General features: G+C 34.5%; 3 protein-coding genes across 3 annotated transcripts; 1 reads left to right on the forward strand and 2 right to left on the reverse strand.

The window, feature by feature from the left end:
- Window positions 1-3,021: 3,021 nt before the first annotated feature.
- Window positions 3,022-7,821, reverse strand: LOC124820651 (uncharacterized). The gene is made up of 7 exons (XM_047292391.2): window positions 6,053-7,821; window positions 5,837-5,958; window positions 4,637-5,338; window positions 4,058-4,487; window positions 3,826-3,964; window positions 3,646-3,742; window positions 3,022-3,552 (listed from the first exon to the last, which is right to left on the reverse strand). Exons 1-7 carry the CDS (start codon window positions 7,145-7,147, stop codon window positions 3,435-3,437), a joined length of 2,703 nt encoding a protein of 900 aa, XP_047148347.1. The 5' UTR covers window positions 7,148-7,821; the 3' UTR covers window positions 3,022-3,434.
- Window positions 7,822-10,278: 2,457 nt separating this feature from the next.
- On the reverse strand, window positions 10,279-14,761 carry LOC124820648 (uncharacterized). The gene is made up of 2 exons (XM_088105775.1): window positions 11,087-14,761; window positions 10,279-10,875 (listed from the first exon to the last, which is right to left on the reverse strand). The coding sequence occupies exons 1-2, from the start codon at window positions 14,508-14,510 to the stop codon at window positions 10,505-10,507; spliced, it is 3,795 nt and encodes a 1,264-aa protein (XP_087961901.1). The 5' UTR covers window positions 14,511-14,761; the 3' UTR covers window positions 10,279-10,504.
- A 4,426-nt stretch (window positions 14,762-19,187) lies between these two features.
- On the forward strand, window positions 19,188-20,878 carry LOC124820649 (peroxidase 7-like). Its single transcript, XM_047292390.2, has 3 exons — window positions 19,188-19,592; window positions 19,684-20,026; window positions 20,356-20,878. The coding sequence occupies exons 1-3, from the start codon at window positions 19,203-19,205 to the stop codon at window positions 20,760-20,762; spliced, it is 1,140 nt and encodes a 379-aa protein (XP_047148346.2). The 5' UTR covers window positions 19,188-19,202; the 3' UTR covers window positions 20,763-20,878.
- Window positions 20,879-24,167: the final 3,289 nt, after the last annotated feature.

The following is a 24,167-nucleotide window of genomic DNA, read 5'->3' on the forward strand; positions in this document are numbered from 1 at the left end:
GTCAAAGTGGACATCAATTAATAGTTCACTAAAGTTAGTCTCAGTTGAATGTTGGATTATATTGACTCCAATCAAAGACTAAACTGAGTCAATTATAATCTAAAATTGAGTCGAATTAATCGTAGCTTAAGGTTAAGTTAACCTAAACTAAATGGTTTAATTGAGTTGATATAAGTTGAGTTAACATAATCTATATTTAATTGATTTAATAAGTAAGTATATTGGATTGATCTTATTGAATTTAATTTCATTGATAAAGTAGATTAAATCTAATTTTAATCTAATTTAAATTTATTGAAAAAAAATTTCAAATATAGCCTATTTAGTTAAAATAGATATAAATTTTAATCCAAATTTATTTTAACTGCAGCGACTAAATTTATATTTTAGATCCAAATCATTTTATTGGATTTAGTTGATATTAACGGTTGAATATAGTGAAAAACTATATTTGGATTAATCTCCCTTGTGTTAAACACACATAGGGTTTTCTATTTATAATAGAAAAAATATGGGCTAGGCCCAAAATACAAATAATAAATAATAACAAACTAACTGAAAGATAAAAAATAAAGATAAAAGATATAATATATCTAACACTCCCCCTCAAGCTGGAGCATACAAATTGTATGAACCAAGCTTGAAATAACTGAACTTGGTTTTGAACTAGATGATTTGTCTTCAAGAGTGTGAGGCAAACAGAGATGGGTTATCACATGTCAATGAACAAACAACAGCTTGTGAAACTTCAACTTCAAAAGTGGATGAAGGAGAGCAGCGGAGAAGGAGGCAATAAACACTTCAACTTCAAAAGTGAATGAAGGAGAGTAGCGGAGAAGGAGGCAATAAACACTTCAACTTCAAAAGTGGATGAAGGAGAGCAGCGGAGAAGGAGGCAATAAATGCAGCAGATCTGTGCGGCAGATACAATAAGAAAGGAAGAACAAGTCAAGAACAGCAACACAGAGGCGAAACCCTCTATGGCAGATACAATGAGAAAGGAAAAACAAGGCAAGAACAACAACACAGAGGCGAAACCCTCTACGGCAGAGTGGAGGATGACGAAAGCAGAAAAGATAGCACTAGACGCTGGTGCATCAACGGCGGAGACGAAGCACAAGAAAACGCAGAAAGAAGAAGGAGGTCCGAAGATGCGGAAGCATGCGGCGAGAAGAAGACAGATGTCGATGGCAGCAATGGCTGCTTTGGAAGGTCTGAACAGATAGAGGGAGGTTCGGTGAGATGACTGGCAGCGGTGCGGTTTGATACCGACGCCAAGAAGGCGACGCGTGATGAACACGCGTCCGAGATCTACCGAAGAGTGGAGGCGCGTGACAACGCATGGAGACGAGACAAAGACGACGACTGCCAGGGTTAGGTCGCGCTTGAAGAGACGGTCCAGATCCACTAGTCACCGGTCAGAACTGTGACTGTAGCCGGCGAGAAGGCGGCGCGTGACAAACAAGCACCCGAGACCAGCTGAAGACAGGCAACGCGTGAAGATAGGCAGCGCGTGAAGGCGCGTTGAGCGAAATACGATCTCGGCTCCGGCGGGGTTGGCCGTCGCTCGAGGAGACGACCCAGATCTACTGTTCACCCGTTGAAACTGTGACGGTGGCCGACGACGTATGGTCGGTGGCAGTAGAGAGCGGCAATCGATTGAGCGGTGACTGGTTCAGAGGAGGCAGTGGTTCCCAGGAGACTTCTCTCTTTGATTCTAGGTACTGAGATTTAAGAAAAAGAGAAAATGAATATTATGAAACTTTTAGGGGCTGCCGGCGGCCATGACGGCTGACCACCGGCAGACAGCAAAGACCACCGAAAGAGATCAGAAAATCTGCTCTGATACCATGTTAAATATAGTGAAAAACTATATTTGGATTAATCTCCCTTGTGTTAAACACACATATGGTTTTCTATTTATAATAGAAAAAATATGGACTAGGCCCAAAATACAAATAATAAATAATAACAAACTAAGTGAAAGATAAAAGATAAAAATAAAAGATATAATATATCTAACGTTAACAAATTCAATCCATACCCACCTTTAATACTAAGGTGTTGCTTATATATCTAATTATATATTTAAAAAACGATATTTTTCATGTTCAAAAAATAACACAAGGTTGATACTGATCCATATAATATTTTGTGTGGATATTTTAATCCTGGAACTTTTTTTTTATCTCAATCCATGTAAGTTGAGCCAAATTTACAGTTCAAAGTTAGTCTTGATAATAAGGTCTACTTATGGAATTGGGCTCTGAAAAAGACAGAAAACGAAAGAGTAGATGATGGGAGTAGCTAGGCAGATTGGTACTAGCAAGTAGCAAGAACTAGCTTGGTCACATCCAGGTACAGTCCAGCTTGTAAGATGATTCAATGAGAGCGATTGAGAATGACCTCCTTCGTGGTCCTCTACGCTAAACCCAAAACCTGCAAATTGGGTTACCCTTACCTGAATTTTCAGACTTTGTAGTAGTTTTTCGATTTAGAAATATGTCAAATAAATTCTTGAAATTCATATTTATTAATCATGTTAATTCTTCTCGTAAACTCCGTTGCAAGGGTTAAACCTGTTAATTAGTTGACAGTAATAAATTTGTTTAAATTTAGTAGATAGCATCCAAGTTTATATCTATACAAAATTTGATCCATTAAGTTGGGAAATTTGAATAATGAATATACCTACCTCAAGAAGTATGTTGCCATTGTCAACACGATGGTGTTACAAAAATTAGTCCCTTCTCTAAGTAACGTGATTTTTCACAATCGCTATAATGCCATTTATTTTAGACTACCGTACTATACTTTATTAGCATTCTCTACGATGATATGTCTAGTTTTCAGAAAGTTTATCCCCTCTAGAAGAATTATTTCTTATGAACTTGCATTTAATAGGAGTAGAAATGAAAAAAAGAAGATATATGTATAATAAACAATGACCAGTGTGACAGGAACATGTATAGTAACAATATAATTTTTCCCGCGTTTTTATTGTCATTCTAACTTCATGCACTATTAGATTATAGCTGCCACTAATGTTAGATCTTTCTAATTTCAAAAGAAAAAAGAGGTAACTTACATATCATTCTTTTGATTTGATGCTATTTGTTTTTCACCCTTCCTCTGTATATACATGTGGGTGTTGTGTAAGCGTTTGTCTTAGTTTTATTATTATATATATCCTTGTAATACAAGACTCGGACTTTATTATGCTGAACACTGACACATGAACAAGAAAAAAAAGGGTTAAATTTAAAACTATGAAATAATGTACAGTGATGTTGTTTCTCCGCAAAAAAATCATACACTCCCTTGACGAAAGTACATGTAAAAAAGGAGAAACTCGTGTATGGTTTGTGATGTTAATTGTAGCAGCTTGCTAAGGATAGTCGTATGGAGTGATGAGATTCTGTCGAATGTGACACCTAACCGTCAATATATACTCGAACAACATCCACTATTTTAGCCCGACATATGGGACATTTTCCACTGTTACATTGCAGCTCGATGGCACACTTGAGACACGCACACATGTGTCCACACCTGCAATGAAGTTGGTGAGACACGAGTGATTTTTTCTCCTAAAATGGAAACAAACAAATCTTTTCATTCACAAGCAATTAATTAATTAATTACCTGTACAAAACAGAGTCAACTTTCACCTCATAGCAAATGCAGCAGTTGCCTTTCTTTTTTGGAGTCCTGTTACGGGATTTCTTTTTTTCTTTTTCAACTGTAATGGTATTTTCATTGCATCATCAATTGTATTAACACACTCACGTTGAGAATTAAAAGATTATAGAAATGAACACAAACCTGAGTTAATCTCTACTTTCATGGTTTGTTGTAATTCCATCTGCATATTCATGCAGCCCTTTATGATTTTCTTCAGGTCAGACATCTCGTGATAGAGTTGCTCCATGTGCCCTCTCAAATCATATATGAGTTCCATTTCCTGCATGCAGAGAAGTTTTTGCATTTAACAAGAGATTTAGGAGCCCGGTTGTATTCACCATATGTATCAAGATCATACCAAATGCAAACTCACCATTGAATGATGGTTGGTGGATGGAGATGCAGATTGCCGACTGTCCTGATAGAAAGATTGAGATTGATAAGGTTGTCGGGATGGTGAAACAACTCTATCAAAATCGTCACCGGCTTCATTGTCCCTGCAACTGCATGACGAGGAACGATTAGAATAACCACCGGCTTCATGATATGGATCGCTTATCAAGCTCTCATCCTCATGCTCATGCTCATCTGCATTATCCTCCTCTTCTTCCTCAATTGCATCTCTTCCATCTTGAGAAGCTCTTGCAGAATGCAAGCGTTCTTGTAAAAATGCCATCAATTCTTGGCTGTTTTCCTCATAGTCCTGGCTATTGACTAAATGTGCTTGAGTTCCCCTATGAGATTCCATCAATCTATCCATTCTATCCCGAAAGTCACTAGAAAGGAAACTTGACACTGTTCTTCTGCAAAAATAATATACTAATGTTCAGATGAATGAAGTTTATACAAAAAAATAGTTTCACTATAGAACATTATTAAAAATCTTCTTTTGTTGTCCATCTAGTCATTTATGCAACTGACACGAGGAATAATTTAATAGAAAATTATGTACCTTTCAAGAAGCCTCCTTATATCCTCATTCTGAGAACCAGTTTCAAGCATCTCTCTATACCAGGCTTGCCTGCGCTCTTCCCAATAGCTCTTAGGCCTAGAAATTTCACTGATCCAGTTATAATTAGTTTCATAGTCACAATTCTGGTCAGTTTCCTCTCCCTCCATCTCATCACCATAACTGCTTTCAGCATAATTCTGATTACTTGCCTCTTCTACTGTCTCCTGGTAACTGGATTCAGCATACTGCTCGTTACTAATATCTTCTTCATTTACTGTCTCATCATTACTACTTTTAGTATTAGCATTCTGTTCGCTACTCGCTTCTGCCCTGTCTGTCATCTCTTTTAGACCTGAATCAGTCATGGACGTCGTTGCCTCACTAGTTTCTTTTGAGTCATTGTGTTGAGCCTTGGCATCTGAACGTGGATTTGTTTCTTGGATCATGACATCTGAACTTGGAGGAGCTTCTTCTGTATTATGATCTATTCTAGTATGTGAAACAGACTTTTGCGGGGATTTTGTGGCATGATTTGCACTACCATGAGCTGTCTGGTTTCTTGTGTCTTTTCTGACTTGATTAGTGGTGGCAGAGTTACCCAATTGAGTGGTTTTGTTAACTGCCTCTCTTTGAGGACTTCTTGGGTTAGCTACTTCTGCATGGACCGGAATTCTAGGTTCAACCCCACTGCAAAATCTTTCCCTGTATGTCATAAAAACATTTCTCATTTAGTATCTTTCAGGAAAACTTAATGACGAGGGATCTCGCAATGTTCATTTTATTAAAGAACTAAACTTAGATGGCACAAAAATGAACTCTATGTTTAATTAAATGGTCAAAAGCTTACGCAAAATAATTAAAATTGTTTATTCACCAAATTACCAACTTGGGTCAGATTTATAGATAAGAATTTGTGCATATAATGAGTGCAAACTATATGTATCTGGTGCACCTAGTGGCGGTCACTTGATATACTTGATAAATGAAATATTCTTGAAACAAAAAGCCAGCTACAAAAGAAAATGCTAATCCAAATGCATTTACTCTCTTCTCAACTCTCATCACATTTAAAATTATATTCTTCAATGCATTTTTCTACTGCCTTTAAATTCAATAGCTTTCTTTTTTAGACAAGGCAAATCAATAGGTATGGTTTAATCAAAGGAATTCATCAATCATGAAGTTCTGAAATGGTCAAACCTTAATTGCATAATTGCAGACCCTTGTGAATGTCTGTTGTTTACTTCACATGATGTTGAATTCTGCCGGGAGCGATCATTAGCCACCAGATCACGTTGCAATAATTTAATCCGAAGCAATGCCTGCGTTCATGCATAGAAAAGTAGTCAGAATCAGATCTAGTAAAAAACATAACATAGCAAAAGAAGAAGAACCGCCCTTTGGCTTCTGTTTTACCTGAATGCGACCTCTTTGTGCGAACTTAGACACGGTTCCACGCTCTGACAAGTTGTTGAGCTCCCTGAGCCTGTCATTCTCCATCTGCATAAGCAAATCATTGAATGCCTGACGCCCTCTAATTCGCAGGGGACACACCAATTTATGCTCCGAAGGTGGTTGTTGTTGACCACATTCACGCTCTCTACAAGGAGAACCTGTCACACTACTACTAAAATACCCTTCTTGGTCATTCTCATCAACAAAGGAAGCTGTTGGACTCTGATTCTGGCTGGTAGAAGTGAGTTTCTTTATGATGCTAGCAACACTGACACCACTCTCAGACCTGGCTTGTGGCGAAATGGAATGGTCACTCGATTCCCACTCAGGAAGTGAGGACTGAAAGGAACTTTCTTCATTCCCTGAGGGTCCATCAAAGCATTCTTCCTCGGGGAATGAAGCATTAGCATTCTCATTCGTGGGAGAAGAGGACGAACCAATCTTCTCAGACGATGTGTTCGTTTTGGAGACACCCGATTGTTTCAGTCTCTTCTCCCATATCTGAACAAGAGAAGAGGCAGCCATATTAGGGATCTCCAAGGAGCACGATTCTTCCTCAGATGTCGAACTGGGTGTCCTTGGGAAAATGTCAACGTCATCCATTGACAACAGTTCAGCCCCATTTTCCAAATTCGACACCATCTCCCGAGCCTGTCTCGCTGCCCATCGATCGAGAAGCTGTGAGTGTCTGGGGCTGATCAACATGGACAAAGAGGTCTCCTTTTTGTTGTTGTTGTTGCTGCTGCCGTTGTCATTGAAGGAGTTGGCTCGTGTGAAACGAAGTTTCTCCAAGCGACTGTTTTTGGGAGCCTTACGCTGGTTAACGCCTTTGTTCGTGCTGCCGCCGCTGTTGTTTTCGTTTGTTGCGGAATCAGAAGACACCCCCCGGCACGTGTTAATGTCCGTGACAAAGTTCTTGTTGTTTCTTTGTAACTTGGCATGATGATTATGCGTGCCCTTGGCGTTGCTTTCCCTGCATTCTTCGCGGTGGTTGCGGTCTCTAAGAACGGAACCGAAGGGCGAGGAAGAAGCAATCTCAACCTCGGAAGATGCCATGTGTCCGTTGTTGTTTTGTCTTGGTTTGTGGAAACCTTTACGAAGGAGCGTGTGAACGTTGAAACAAGGTAACCCATTTGAGGGAAACGGGTGGAGATATTGGAGACATTGCAACCTTACAAGTCTCTTCTCGTTTTGCCGAAACACAGAAAAAGACAGAAAATAAAAGAAAACAGGGGAGAGTGAAACAGAGGAGGGAGTGAAGGAGGGAGAATACGAAGGAGAAACGAGTTGTGGAACGGAAAATAGGGAGGCTTTTATGGCTTATTAATGCTCCAAATCATCTTAACCTCATTCCCGTTTTCTTTGCCTATAGTTAGAGCTCTTTCGTAACGAAAGTAGAGAAATAAAAAAAACAAAAAATAACGTTGGCTGATAATGTTTGTTTCCTGGTACCTAGGAACGTGTCTTTTGGTTGAGAGGGGTGTGGCTAAAAATGGAAGAAGGCTTGTCGTCGTTGAGGTTTGTTTTGGTTGATGTGAGAAGAATAAGGAAACAGAGTCTCGGAAAAGTGCAACAGAACTTAGAAAACTTAGAATTGTTATAGACGAATATAACAGTATGGTGTAGTGAGAGAGAGACGTTGAGTTTGAACCGTTGATTGTGGGGTAAAGAAAAAGAGAAAAAATAGAGAAAGAGAGCGTCTTATTTATTTCTATTTGCAGATCACTCTCTACTTTTTCATTCTGTTGACCAAATTAACTTCACAAGCAACTCTGATTTTGTGCTTTCATTCACTCACTTTATGCACTTTCCTTTCACACTTTCATCTTCTTTTCATTTTGTTTTCCTGAACAATCTCATCAGTTTTGCAAAATTTTTGTACCAAATTTCATCACTAATAATACTGAAATAGTATATTTAGATATAAAAAAAATGCTAAATATAATAGTTACAGGAAGGAATCAAACTGTTTTCTGGTGCTCAGTTTTTCCTTCTGTTTTCCTTTATGTTTCTTTTATCACACTTAATTACTTTTTAACTGAATGACTGAAATAAAAAAGATATTCACACTTAATTATTTACTTCTACCATTTTTAAATTAAAAAAAATAATTAATTTGTGATATTATTAAAATAAAAATTCCAGTACGATTTGATATATGTATTATTATATTATTTAATAAGTTAATAAGAGATAAGTTGTTGACATGATGGCACAAATACTGTTTAAATAAAAAATATAAAGATTATAAAGTTCAAAATGAAATTTGATTTGTAAGATTTTACGATTTTACATTGTCTTTCTTAGAATCATAGATTAAAATTGCGTGAATTGTATTTTTTTTTAAATTGTTCATTGCATATCAGTTTTATCTTTTTAGTGATTTTAGTTCAAATAAAATCAAAACCGGATTAAAATTTAATACAATAATATGTATATATAATACTTTTGCGAAAAGTAAAATCTTAAGACTTTAGAATCTTAGAGTTTAGGTATATTACAATTTCACTATTTACAATTTTGAGAGTCTTTTACTGTCCTAATCATAATATCAATTTTAAATATCTTTCTTAGATTTATAATATGTTACTTGTCCTGTGATTTAATTAAAATATTCATTTTTTTTACTAAAATGGCTTCCTTTTTCATTTTAGAATACTAATAAATGTGTGTTGATGGGCATTACTTTTGAAAGAATCATTTAAATTTTATTTTAAGTAGGGATGAATTTGAAACGATTTTGATTTGAATTTGTAGCTTATTATAGACGTGTCCGATTTAATTGTGCAATTATATTATTTGAATTTTAATTTGTAGCTACTTTGGTGGGTGTATGTCTTCATTTATGTGTATCATTTTATTAAGCAATTATAGCTTGAATTTTAATTTGTAGTTTCTTTTATTGAAATGTGGGAATAATTTAAATTTGAATTTGAATTTCGTATATTAATTAGAAGCAATAGTTAGGTTATGATATATGCTGTACATAACATCATTATTTTCAGTTGAAATGTTAACTAGCTAGACGTGATTTTATATTGAGACTCAAGTAAATTATCACAATAAAAATAAAATATAATTCAAGATAAAATTTGACCTACCTTTTCAAATTTTAAGATATTTTTAGAATGATTCATGTGATTTCATATGCAAATCATAACGAAACCACATTTAATATAAGATTCTTCCGCTCAATATACTAGTTTTTAAGGTATTTAATACAATTTCTTAAACTTTCATGAATCAATGAGAAATAAGTAATATTATATGTTGATAAATTTATATACTTAAAAAATTGTCAAGATTAATCACATTTGAGAAATAGAGTCAAAATTTTAAAGGTCAACCGAAATTATTCCACAAATATTTTGTATCGCATGTAAATGTAAATGAAGATTTTGCATAAAAGTTTAAGTTCAATAATGTTTGGATTGTAAAATCATATCAATTTTTGAATCTTAGTGATTTTTTTTTTCATTTTAAATATTTTTAGTAATCATCCTTAAAAAGATAACCTATGTCACCGTTACATGATTTATCTATCATAATGTACTTTAGATAAACATATTAGCATTTAGTTACAAGAACAAAAAACTGAGTTATTCTATTTTTTTCCTCTCACTTATACAACATAGATTTAGTTTAACATTGTTCTCTACTCTCACATTAATATTATTTCAATTACCATATTCTTTATTAATTTTGCAATTTTATAATGTGTCATTTTTGTATTATTCATTAAAGATTTCATATACACCCACACACAAACAAAATGACTGTTAATACTATACTATCTTTTTATCTTACATTTTTAATTTAAAATAAATTGTTTATATTAAAAACAAAAAAAAATAGTGTAACTTAGATATTTTACTGATAAATTAAATGACAATTGTATTGTTTTATTTTTGGATAAAGAAAACTCAGGGATTATTTACTTTCTATATCTTAGCATGGTATACTGCATTTACTTTTCTTTTATATTTTTATAACTGATTTTGATTCCTGTGTTATATTATATATATATATATATAAACATTTTATTATTACTTTTATCAATTAAACGACAAGAGATTTCTGTAAAAGAAACTTAACAATATATATAAGAAATATATATATAAACATTTTATTATTACTTTTATCAATTAAACGACAAGAGATTTCTGTAAAAGAAACTTAACAATATATATAAGAAATATTTATATATTGACACTAAATATTAAAAAGAAGACACCTGCATTGCCAATGTTACATTCCAAACACGAAATAATCTTAAATAAATACAACAATCTGTGTCTGAATATATATATATAGGATAAGTTTTGGAAGAAGCAATGCAGAAACATATGCTAACCTTACACACAGCAACATTAGCAAACATGTCTTCCTTCATCTTGAATGTCGGAAAGAAAATCACCAGTTACGATCCAGATTTTTCTTCTCAAAATCCACAATTTTGTTGTTGGATACGTGAAGGAGATGATTGCATACTTGCCTTGATGTTGGCCTCTCTTGTGGTGCAGTTTTTGTGCAGTGTATGGCTATCTCGAGCACCTGCAATGCAGCAAACTCTTCACAAGGCAAAAGGGGTTTCAGCTGAGGATCTATCACTGCTTCAACCGCAATGCCTTCCTTCTCAAGCTGCATCTTCACCCATCTCACCATGTCCATCTCTGCTCCGAAAGCTGCATCTGTTGGCACTTTTCCAGTAACAAGTTCCATAAACACCACTCCCATGCTGTACACATCAGTTTTCTCTGTGCCCTTCAGTGAGTATGCATACTCTAAAAATATAGAAATGTCAATCAATGGTTAACAATTGGACAAGATACTTAGATGTTTCTGGAACGAGATTCTGATTAGATTAAATTAAAGTTTCATCAGGGTATTAAAAGTTTGCATTAAAAAGACAAAACTTCAGTTCTAATCGTATCTATGTTTCGTAAAAGAATGAGATAAAGAACAATTCAAGTCAATGGTGTGATCAACTATTACCTGGGGCTATGTATCCATAAGATCCAGCAAAGCAAGAATTAGATTCTGCAGTAGATTCTGGATTCTCAACAAGTGATTTTGCTAGTCCAAAGTCTCCCAGGTGTGCCTCCATGTCGGAATCTAGTAATATGTTGCTGGATTTGATGTCCCTGTGAATGATCTTTGGCACACAATCATGATGGAGGTACTCCACTCCGTGAGCTAATCCCATTGCAATTTTGAACCTTGTGTCCCAATCAAGGATCCTCTTTGCTTTGAGAGGCACCCCATGTAACCAATCCCAAACACTCCCATTCTCCATATACTCATATATCAATAGGTTCCAACCTGTTCCTTTGATTCTGTTGCTACAACAACCCATCAGTTTTACCAGATGCCTATGTTTGACCCTCCCCAAAGTTTTGATTTCTCTTATAAAGCTTTTGTTCAACAGATAATCATCTTTTCCTGAAATCTTCTTCACAGCCACGATCTCTCCAGAGGGCAATTCGACTCTGTACACTGTCCCGGAACCTCCACAACCAACTACGAACTCGTCGCTTAGATTGTTTGTGGAACCCATGATATCGTGCCACCTGAAATCCCTCTTTGCAGGCACGTTTAGAGGGATCAACGATCGTTTATGTGCTCGTGATGAAGAGGAGAAAACAAAACTCACTTCACTGCCTCTCCTGAAAAATTCTTGCTTGGTTTTAAAGAAGACGATCACTACAAGTGTAAGTAAAGCAATTGCAGCTAAAGCTGAAAGTGTAGAGACAATAACCACTGATGTGCTGCTGAAGACTGATCGTTTATTGCCGGAACCATCACCACTTTTGCATCTTTCAAGAGAGGCTCCACAAAGATGAAGGTTCCCTTCAAATGACTCTCGAGGCCAGCGGGAGAATTGCTTATCCAATGCTCCTTGAAGGTTATTGTAAGAGATGTCAAGCTTCTGCAGGCTAGTCAATTCACCAACTGCTGAAGGCACTTCTCCAGTGAGTGCATTGTGAGAAAGATTAAGTACTTCCAATTTTGACAGCATGCTAAGTGAAGATGGGATATGACCAGAGAGATTATTGTAACTTAAGTCCAAAATGCTTTGGATATTTTTGAGACTTCCAATCTCAATTGGTATTTCCCCACTAAAGGCATTCCTAGATAGCTGCAGCTCATAAAGATTGCTCAATTTTCCTATTTCTTGAGGGATTGGTCCAGAGAAGTTATTATGGTCCAGCCTGAGGGTGTTAAGAGATACAAGATCACCAATATCACCTGGGAGACTTCCATTGAGAGAATTGTTATTCAAGGAAAGAACAATCAAATTGGGCTGTTTGAGTAGGCCTAGTGGAATAGACCCAGAAAATTGATTGAAGGAGAGCTTAACCTCTCCCAATTGAGACAAACTTCCAAGCCATGGTGGTATGTGTCCAGTTAGAAGATTGTTGTTTAAATCAACGTGTGTCAGGTTATTACACAAAGAAAGCTCGTCTGGTATTCCACCTGTGAGTGAATTTCCTGAGACGTCTAACAATGACAATGCGGTGATTTTTCCCAATGTCCTTGGAATTTCACCAGAAAACTTGTTGTTACCTAATCTCAGCCTGTCAAGGGAAGGTGAATTTCCCAGGACAAAGGGTATTTCACCGTCAAATTCATTATCTGTGACATCAAAAGAAAGAAAGGAACTAGAGCTACATAATGGAACCAAACTACCATTCAGTCTGTTATTTGAAAGATTCACTCTGGTCAGGTTTGCTACATTTACAAGTTGGTGAGGAAGACTACCTTCAAGAGAATTGTTGTAGAGCATGAACAGCTTCAACTCTCTGAGGAATCCGAATGTTGCAGGAATGCCACCTGAGAGCCGATTATCTGCCAAATCCAGCACAGTCAGTTTATGACAGTTCCCAAGTGTGGGGGGAATCACACCCACAAGCTCATTCTGCCTAAGGTGCAAAAAGTTCAACTCTTTCAGCCTCCCTATAGTGAAGGGAATTTCACCACTGAAATGGTTTCCAAAAAAATCAACCATTTCCAAGCTTGAACAGTTACCAATCTCGAAAGGAATCTTCCCTGATAACTGATTATCATAAAGATACATTATCTCCAATTTCCCAAGCCTCCCAATCTCTCTCGGCAGATTACCCCGCAAGTTGTTATGAAACAATGCAAGAATCTGCATGTTAGTGAGGTTTCCTATGAAGGGAGAGATTGAACCATCCAAAGTGTTGTTGTGAAGCAAGAGATCAGTTAGCCCCATCAACCCATAAACCTCAATAGGTATTGACCCATTGAGATCATTGCCTGATAAATCAAGTTGTTTCAGGGATTGGCACTGACCCAACTCAGCTGGTATCTCACCATGAAGTCCACAATCTGACATCAGCAAGTTCTCCAAACTTGTTGCATTGGAACATATGGTTCTTGGAATGGTTCCATGGAGTTTGTTCCCAGAGAGAACCAAATATTGTAACTGACCCATGTTCCCTAACTCCTTTGGAATTTCCCCAGTGAGCGTATTATTTGACAAGTCAAGATTTTGAAGTTTACCCAATTGAGCCAGAGACGGTGGAATACGACCCTCGAGTTCGTTACCCATTAAATTCAGATATGTAAGCTGACTCAGCTGCCCGAGTTGACTCGGAATTGACCCGGTTAAGCTGTTGTTTGCGAGGTTCAGAATTTGAAGTTTCCTTAGTAGACTCAGTTCACTCGGAACCGAGCCATTGAGTCTGTTCCCAGCGGCGCTGAAGACTTCAAGGCTCCAGCAGTACCCCACTTCGTACGGAATCGACCCAGTCAACTCGTTTTCCTGCAGAGTCAAATATTGCAACTCACTGAGTCGACCTAGCTGGGCCGGGATCTGACCGCTGAGTCTGCATGAGGCCAAACCAAGGTACTCAAGGCTGGGCATATACCCAAGTGTCTCGGGAATCGGGCCATTGAGTTGGTTGTTACCGATTCGCAATACTCGGAGTTGCATTAGCGAGTCTAACTCGGTGGGGATATGACCGGTGAGTTGGTTAGAGTGGAGAAGGAGAGATTCCAACGAAGTTAAGTTGGAGAGGGCAGATGGAATAGGACCCTCGAGGCGGTTAGAAGAGAGATCAAGGTGGAGTAGGTTTTGCAAACGACCGAGTGAAGGTGAAATGGACCCACCGAGTGACGAATCGGAAAGGTTGAGTCCCACCACTCGCACCGAGTCGTCGTCATCATCCAAAGCATTGAGCTTCTTTGATCCACATGACACTCCTCTCCAGCTACAGTAATCGGTGTTGTTCTCTGACCAATCACTTAAAACATTTTCTGGGTCTTGAGTGAACGATGATTTCACCTCCAAAAGCACTCTCATGGTGCTCTCATTTCCACGGCAAAGGAGTGCAGAATAAAAACACAAGAGCACAATGCCAAGGGTTGAAATCCTCATTGATGCTTCTCTCATTTTGGGATTGAACAAGTGAAGGAGTTAGTGAGGGAAGCGGTGGTGGGTTGTTCTTTAGCTCAAATAGTTGCTCTTATTAACAGAAAGACACATGAAGACAAGTGAAATTTAATGGTGTAGTTGTGGGTTGGAAAGCGGTAGTGGTTGTTCTTGGATTGTGAGCATGTATTATTGGCAGAAGATAGAAGTCCCAAGCTTCATGGTAATGGTGCATGCTTTCACATGTTCTCTTGAAGTGTGTATACGTGTAAGAAAACTGAGAGGTTTGATTATGATGCGTCTGCATGACATGCATTGGAGATATATAGATGAGTTGGTAGCAGCTGAGACTATGTTGATAAAGCATGCGTATCATCCATGAATGACTATAAATGAGCATGCAACTGTGTCAGTCACCTGCAACAGTGACCAATTACCATTTATGGCAATAACGCTTATTCATTAAATGTGAAAGAGCTCAAAGCTGAGAAGGTCAAACTGAGGGTTAAAAGAGCGCATTGGAAATAGTATCAAAAGAAAAGGTGGTAACAAATGATCCAATAGTAAATATCTCATTAAGAATTTGTGATGTGATACAACAGAAAAAGAAAAAAAAAAGGTGAAGTCATGAAGATTTGAGGTTAGAGTTGTGAAAATATAGAGTGGTTGGGTGAACAAACAGGGAAATATCATTTGTTGGATTTTACAAGGTTTGAAGAAGAAGAAAACCCCATTGAAAGAAAGTGAACAGGTAAATTTCCCTTCAAAATCATTTTGTGTCTGCATCTGTAGTTTGTCTGTTCTACTAAGTCAATGGAGTCCCCACAAAGTGTTTGTCATATTATACGTAAGCCACGTAAGGGGTTCAATCAATGGTTAACATTTGTGTTGTGCAGTTCTTCAAGTAACGCGCATCACCAACAAATAAAACAGAAAGTAAAAATATTGCAGTAAATTGAAGAAAAGTTGTGTATTTTATGCATGGAAATTGTTATTGTTGATGTTATATTGTTGTTGTTCTTCTTGGGAAGCTTAAAATGGGTTGATGTACCAAACCAAGACACGGTTTTGTAGAGCTTTCGTCTTTTTGATTGATTCGTCACACTCTGCATGCACTGAACCCTCTTGGCTGATCTAACTGGTCTTGTCTTTTTTTTTCCGATTTGTCCACCAACAAGGTTACTGTTGTAACTGTAGCATTACTTAATAAACTAGTAATAGTATATTTTAAGTTTAATTAAACTTTAAGTTTATCATAAATTTCGAAAATTTTAATTAAGTCTTTATTCAACTTTGATAATATATTGATTTCTAAAATGTTTTCTTTTAAATGAGTATATGTTGTTAGATTCTTTGACTGTGTATTAATTATTTTGTTGAATTGACAGAAAAGGTTTGCATTGGTAGTTGTAAATTTGTACATTAACACAGATTCAAATGGATGTGAACACATGATAACAATTATAATCGTATCTAGCACATTCATTAAAGAACTTTCTTGTCTCTCTTCATAAATCTTTCAAACTCTTATTTTGAGTTATCATCCTTAAAGCCATATATCAGCCAATAAAGGCAATGAGAATTTGTTCTAGCCTTGGTGATACAAGCTAAAGCACTATAAATCCATTTTGATTTCAAATCTGTGTTGAACTCTGCTGCAGAATTTCAATTCTGTTTTAAATCATGAATCTGTTTTCCAGTTGATTTCTTTTGATTCTGGTGCTTTATACAAACTTGGTTGATGTTGTTGAAGGTTGCTAAAAGTGTAGCAGACCATTACAAGCAATGAAATGCAATTTCCATAGCTTGGTTGCTCACAATTAATAGCATCTCACTGTTCAGTTTTTAATTCCAGCTATTCACCGGGCTAATATTATTTGTTTGGTCTATTCTGAGTTTGGTCATACTAAGCATTCTAATTCTAGCTTAGTTCATTGCATTCATACTTCTTTGAGCCATTTTCACTGTTGCTTAAACCTTTTGATTCTTGGAAACCTGATTTTGGTGGTGTGATGGAATTTTTTACTGCATAATTGGCTATAGCAAGGTGTGATTTCGGTTTATGTTGTTTCTGTGCTGTTGGAAAGCTTGAACAAGTTTAATTTGATGTTTGAAACTTGCTAGCACAGTTCATTTAATCATATCCTGGCCTATGTGCAAATTTGCTTTTTAAACCATCACTTTTTGGGTTAAAAAATGGAAGTGGAGTAGTGATTTTGAGTTGCAAGCGATTTATAATTCATTTCAGAGTTTAGGCACATTTAAAATCATTAAAGAAAGTTGCTTAAACAGTCAGTTGTGCTTTTGAATCACTTCCATACGAAATTGAGTGTTAAACCACCAAACCAGGGACATTTTTCTGGTGCAGAATAGCTATTCCAGCCACTGTTTTGGTATTTCTTCTTCAAATTCATTTCTGGATTGTGGAAAAAGCTGGTTCAGTGTTTAGATCGAAATTAAATGATCAAAAGAAGTATAATCAAGTGATAGAAAGCGTATAGAACCTTGCAATCCAGATTAGAGGCCCTAAAACTCAAAAATTCAAAATCTGAAATTCATTTGGGCATTTTATCAAACACTTTGCAAAATATCAAACAGTTTGATTCTGGATGTGTTTTGATCTGCGATTTTGATTTCTTTGCTTGTTTAATCCATTCTAGTACCTTTCTCAGGTTCCTTTTGTGTCCCTACTGTTGTTCAACTCCTAGAATCATTTGATTTTGCATTTCTTGACCTCTAGAATGTCCATTCCAAATCTGTTATGCTGAGAACTTTGATGCCGTGAATTTACTTCTGTTTGGTGTTTGTGTTGGCTGAATTCATTGGTGCTGTGACGTCATATTGGAGTTTCAAAGCCTCAGTAACCATACCTACCAAGGTAGCATTTTAGGGAGTGGAGAAGGGGTTGAATGGTAGCATGAGAGTGCTGACCAGCAAGTGAAATTGCCACTGTTCCAGCAACATTTCAGCAAGAAAAACAGTGAAAATTTTGGCAACTTCACTAGCCAAATTTTGAGATACAAGCCAAACAGTTGAGTGATGGTGAGATTGAGTATCTATCATTTAAAAGAAAGTTGCTAGTGGAGATAAAACACCTGAAACAGTACAGGAAGTGAGATTTGAGTGAATGCACATGAAGCCAAATAGCTTTGGGCCGAGAGAAACTCTTCACTATATTTCAATTGCTGAAAAAGTTCTTTCCTAAATCTGAATTGTGCTAATTACTTAGATTTGTGCAGCCTTTGATTTAATTGACATTCACAGATGGAGAATTGAAACTAACCACATCTGACCATTTCAGATTTCTTAAGCCTTTTAGATATCTGGTTTTGGATAGTTGTGCAATCTGTTTTGACCAGTTTGGTTCATTAATTGTGATTAATTAGGCAAACACTCCTTATATTACACGCTGTTTGATACTATTGAACTGTCGATCTTGCTGCTTGTGCAAAAAAACTTGTTTTTGAAAGCTGATACAGCAAAGTAATATACGGCAGTGATACAGCATCAAATTCAGTTTTAGAACATGAGTTGCTGCACTTAGGCTCATATACTCATTTTTGCTGAATTGAAACTTGTTACTTTTTTGTATAATTTCATAATAAGATATCTAGTATTAATTTAGACATAGAAAAAAAAAAACATTGTATGTTCTTTGATTGATTGTCCATTTATTTGCTACATAGAAAAAATATAGCTATATAGAAAAAATATAGCATAATGTTATAAATTAATTACTGTCTATTAATTTGTAACATTTATTCATAGGATTGATTTGTTACAATTATTTATATTATTGATTATTTTTAATGAAATTTAAATATTTGTATTAACTTTTTGATTTATATCATTTTTGGATTACATTTTATATAAATAAGACTTTTCTTATTAATATATACACATAAATTAGTCTTCATTCTCTGTAATACTTTTCTCTTCATTTTTTTCTCTTATCTCTATTATTTGTTTTATTTTCTCACACATTATGTACACGATACTCTAACCTATATTGGGGTATTTTCTCTCTAGATACGGCTTTGCGTGTGTCAACCCATGTTCTTTCTAATTTTTTATTTATTTATAATTTTATCTTATATTCTTATTTTTGTGATAATAATTATTTGATTTTGTCAATTTTCATCTGCCTTATTATTATTATAGTTATTATTTATATTTAATTAGTTTTCTGATATTTAATATTGTTATATTAATCTTATAGTTTTATACATTAAAAGAGATTATTATTATTAATATTTTATAAGCTAATTTTATACATGTAAAATCTTGAAAATTTTAAATTTGTGACCATTGATATTTTAAAGAAAAATTATTATCTTAGATATTCTACTAAAAAATTTAGATACAATAAATATTAGTGATTAGTGATGTCATTAAAAATATAATAAAGCATTTCAGCAATTAATTTTATCCTTGAATACTTTTGGAAAATTATATGGAAGTTGTACTACTAGTATTTTTTAACGAATTATTCAGTCATGTCCTAGCTATATAGAAGTATCATTTTTCGTCATAATAATAGGAGAGAGATAAAGTATGGAAGAGTTGTGCTAGATTTTGAGGTGAACAATAACAGAAAACAAGGGAACATGCTAACATGTCATGTGTTGCTCCATTTTGTGCTTGGCACGTTTGTCTCAGCCTTAAAATAATCCCAAGATCATCTTCTCTGTATAAATCACTCACCTATCACCCATGTCACACCTATCATATATACCTTATTTCAGTTCATTTGTGGTGTCTATAACCCAAAAAAGAGAGAATATGTGTAACTCTTCGCTCCCATTGTTTCTTCTTTTGGTTCTCTGCATCGTTTTAGCCTCAGCTGATCCTTACTACGGAAACTCTGACTATAAACCTTCATCATCTTCATACACAACCACAACAAGTGACACTGTCTTCTCTCTTAAAGTACCAACGTTAGATGAAACCACATTCGATGATCTTCTATCCTTTGGTTACTACCGTAAAAGCTGCCCCCAGTTTGAGTCCATCCTACACAACAAACTGAAAGAATGGATCAAGAAGGACTACAGTTTAGGAGCTAGTCTCATGAGGCTCCACTTCCATGATTGCTCTGTCAGGGTACATAACATGCATTATCATTATCCGAGAGTGAAAAAGTGTTTTACTCAAACAATAACACAGTATATCAATATTATTTGAAACAATGCAGGGATGTGACGGGTCTATTCTGTTGAAGCATGATGGAAGTGAGAGGACAGCAGAAGCTAGCAAGACACTGAGAGGGTTTGAAGTGGTGGATGATATCAAGACAGAATTAGAGAAACAATGTCCCAAGACTGTGTCTTGTGCTGACATTCTCACTGCTGCTGCACGGGATGCCACAGTTGAGGTAGGTGGACCTTATTGGGCCGTCCCTTACGGTAGGAAAGATGGTAAGGTCTCCATTGCTGAGGAAGCAGCTTTGGTGCCTATGGGCCATGAAAACATCACTTCCATGATTGAGTTTTTCCAGTCCAGAGGCATGTCTGTGCTTGACTTGGTCGTTCTCTCAGGTAAATAAACTAAATGAACCATTCTTACGTTTATTGTCTTAAACAACAACTTTTGTATACCATGTTAGAAAACAGATTTTAAGTCACTCGTCCTTAGATAATCCATTTATAAGTTTCAGTTTAAGTCCACCTATCAGAAACTATTGTAACGAAGTTTATATGATCATTCTCTTGAGTCTGTTATCATAGTATGTAAGATTATTTGTGTTGGTGAATGGAAAATACTAATATATTTTGCTTATTCAAGTTGTATAGTTTGATGTAGCAACTTATTTCAAAATGCTCCTCTGATTGCTATGGTTTTATGTATGTGATGATGATTATGTTAGGGGCTCATACTATTGGAAGAACTTCATGTGGGTCCATTCAACATAGGCTATACAATTACCAAGGAACAGGAAAACCAGACCCAACAATAGATGGTAAGTATCTGAATTTCTTGCAAAGGAAGTGCAGATGGGCCTCAGAGTATGTGGATCTTGATGCTACAACACCAAAGATCTTTGACAATGTTTATTACATAAATCTGAAGAAGAAAATGGGGTTGTTATCTACTGATCAGTTGCTGTACTCAGATCCAAGGACTGCACCTCTTGTTTCAGCATTGACTGCTACGCATTCTGTCTTTGAACACCAATTTGCAGTGTCCATGGGAAAACTTGGCATTGTTGATGTTCTGACTGACCAAGATGAAGGAGAAATCAGGACCAATTGCAATTTTGTTAATGCTTATTGATTTAATCTATAATTGCTTCCCATGATTTTTTATTTTTATTTTGTACTTGGGATTTGTTTATTCCCACTTTCTTCTTTTCTGCATGCCAATGCTTTCAAATTGTTACATCTTTTTTCTTTTTCTTTGTTTTCTCTTCCTTTCATTCTATCTCTCGTTGACTGTTTTTGGTTTTAATAACGTAACTCCTATATTAATTATATATATACATATACTAATAACGAAAATAAGCATTGCAACCATTATATTGAAAAATAAGAATTAAATAAAGTAATTTTATACATAATCAGTTATAATGTATAAGATAATTTAAGATCTCTATCAGATTAGTTGTTCCTTCCTACTTAGTAATAGTTTAAGATCTCTATCAGATTAATAGTGAATATAAGAGATATATGAGTGAGTCTGATGATTCATGGTTGATTATTGAGTCTTGAGTAAGTAATCTATATGATGAGATATTGTATTTATGGATTTTTTAGGTTATAAATAAACATATATATTAAATTCATTTTTTTTATTTGAAATTAATAATTATATATATATATTAAAAAATCAATTATTATAAATATTTTAGAAATATAATCAAATAATTAATTATTATATTATAAAATATTATTTATAAATATTTTGAAAGTATTTCATAATATTTTTGGATATATATATAATATTACTTTTTCTTCTTCACAAAAACCACATCCTATTGCAAATTTTATTATTTAACTGGGTTTAGATGTAGTTTAAAAATTGTGTGCAAATTATTCAATCACAAATTGGTGTATATATTTGAATTTGTTCTGTTTAATTTAAAAGTCATATAATTATAAAAATTTTACAGCATAGAAAATTAAAAAATAAATTAAGGAAGGAAACAGTGGATTTGATATTTATAAATAAACAGAGAAAGACTGAACTTCTAATTGTCTGCATCAGTTTTGAAAGAAGGAGACAGTTGGTACCATGCGAGTTGCAGAGAAAATGATATCATATTTTCAGAAATTCACAATTAATGACATTCACCCTCGTTTTTCTTTTGATAAAATGGATGTGACACTTCAAAAAAATCTGATAACATATGTAAATTTTATTCAATAAACTATTTTTCAAAGAAAAATTCAGTAAGCTTTTTACCATTGATTTGATTTTTTAAAATTAATTAAATTTTAATTATCGTATAAAATTTCAGATTTTCCTTATTGTTCAGATTTCAAATACTAACATTATTACATACTACTTCTCTTGCCTCTGTTCCAATTTTCTGACCAACGTTTTACATATACAGATAATTCTCCAAACTAATTATGCATAAAAAAAATACTATCAAATCTATATTATTTTCTGTTTTTAAATATTTATACAAGAGATGTAAAGAAAATATTGTTTTATCTTTATATAAATATCTAGAAACAGAAAACAGAAAACAGACGAAAAAAATAAAAATAAAAAAGCAAAACACAGTTAAACTATTCCTTGAAACCTCTATATATATATACATTGCAATATGTTAAGTGTTTTACTTTGGATTGGAGCAGTACGTTCATCAGGTGTCCTTAACAGACAAAGAAATAACCTACTCATATAATTATTTAAATTAATTTGATCATGGTAAAATCTAATTAAAGCCTGTAGTAGGAGGACCACTACCTTTTTAAGGACTAAAATTTATTAACAGCTTATATTCTTAGAACATCTCTGCAATGATGAGTAAAGTATTGGTTATGTTCAAATTTCTTTAGTGTGAGTGTATAGGTATTATTATAATATCCATATTTATAATAATATCCATTCCAGAAAAATTGCTTTGCATACAGAAACTTACGAGAAAACATAATAGTATATTATCAATATACTTTAAACATATCAAACACAAAAAGTTAAATATTGATAAAATTTACCAAATATCGACACAAAAAATATGAAAAATATTCCGTAACTGAAAATAAAATAAATTTATAATATATAAATCTTAATTTATAAATTGATTTTATCATATTAAGGTAAAAGTTTTATTTTTCAAATAGTAAACAACTACACCAACTTAAATAATATTATATATATATATATATATATATACACATATTAGATAAAAAAAACTCATTAATAAAATGGTGAGTTGGGAGAAACAAAACCACGTATGCATGATTCATCGATGGATAGAAAGGGGCACAATAATATGATGGCGATTCTGAAAAGCAGCAATTATATATCTAAACATAATCATTACTTGAAGTAGAATCTCACATACAAAATATATCTTCGTGTTGAAGGTACATGATCAAGTTTTGAGCGTCAAACAAAAATATGAATAGACACTTGTGAACTAATCCACTTTGATTTGAAACCCTAGAACTCCAAACTAACCCTTTGTAAATAGCTCACAACAGAAGGAAGAAAAAAATAGTTATTTTTAAAAAAAAATCTAAATATTAGTGTGTTTTTTTGCTAGTTAAACTAATTACTATAATGGTGGGAATGAGCGTGGTTTGGACCAAACTTAATGCACACGAACATTGAAGATGGTGTTTGATGATTACGACAGTGGTTTATGATTATAGCATTCTATACTTAGAGCTTGCAGTTGATGAGGGAAATATGCATGAAAGGTTGCGACAGTTTCTTCTCGTGTCATATCTGTCTTTGTAGTTTGTGCAAATTGGCTTTTCTAGCTGAAGCAGATATGCATCATGATGTTCCTCGTTTTGATACCATCTCATGATGTTTTGGGAAGGCCATACATATGTAGTTAAGTGTAATGCAGAAGAACATGTTCATGTAAAAGGGAATGCAGCACCAACAACCATGCAAAATGAAGTGCAAATCATGTGAAAAAACCTAAGTGTCTTATATCATATGGTGAGAAAAAGTTGAGTTGAATATTTGAATGTTGTGATCATGATATGTTTTAGAGCTGAAGATCACAATAAGGTAAACAAGTTTTGTACTCAAGAGGAAGGTAGGAAAATAATTTTATTTTTAAAAAAATTATAAAAAACGAAAAAAAAAAAAAAGTGTGTACTCAAGACTCATAATATTCTCTAGACACATGTGGGCAGAAGTAGTCATGAATAGTATTAAGGTGACGATGGAGAACCCCACAAAAAAAATGAAAATTGTTCAAAAACTATATATATATATATATATATATATATATATTAATAATTGTAATTTCTTGGAGTATTCATTAATATAGTAATGTAGATATTTGTAAGGAAAGGTTTGTAAGGATAGGTTTGTGCTGCATCCTTTCATCTAGTATCATTTATAATACTAACAAAAATATATTTTTAATCTTTTATTCATCAATCTAGAAAATATATATAAACTAAAAGGAAATTAGAAGGAAAACAAAAACAAAAACCCGAAACAGGCTTTAATGATATCCACTGCAGAAATAAAATAAAACCTCAC

This window comes from Vigna umbellata, chromosome 2 (genome assembly GCF_029865625.1).
Source record: "Vigna umbellata cultivar VRB3 chromosome 2, Vumbellata_1.0, whole genome shotgun sequence".
In the NCBI taxonomy this organism is placed as follows: Eukaryota; Viridiplantae; Streptophyta; class Magnoliopsida; order Fabales; family Fabaceae; genus Vigna; species Vigna umbellata.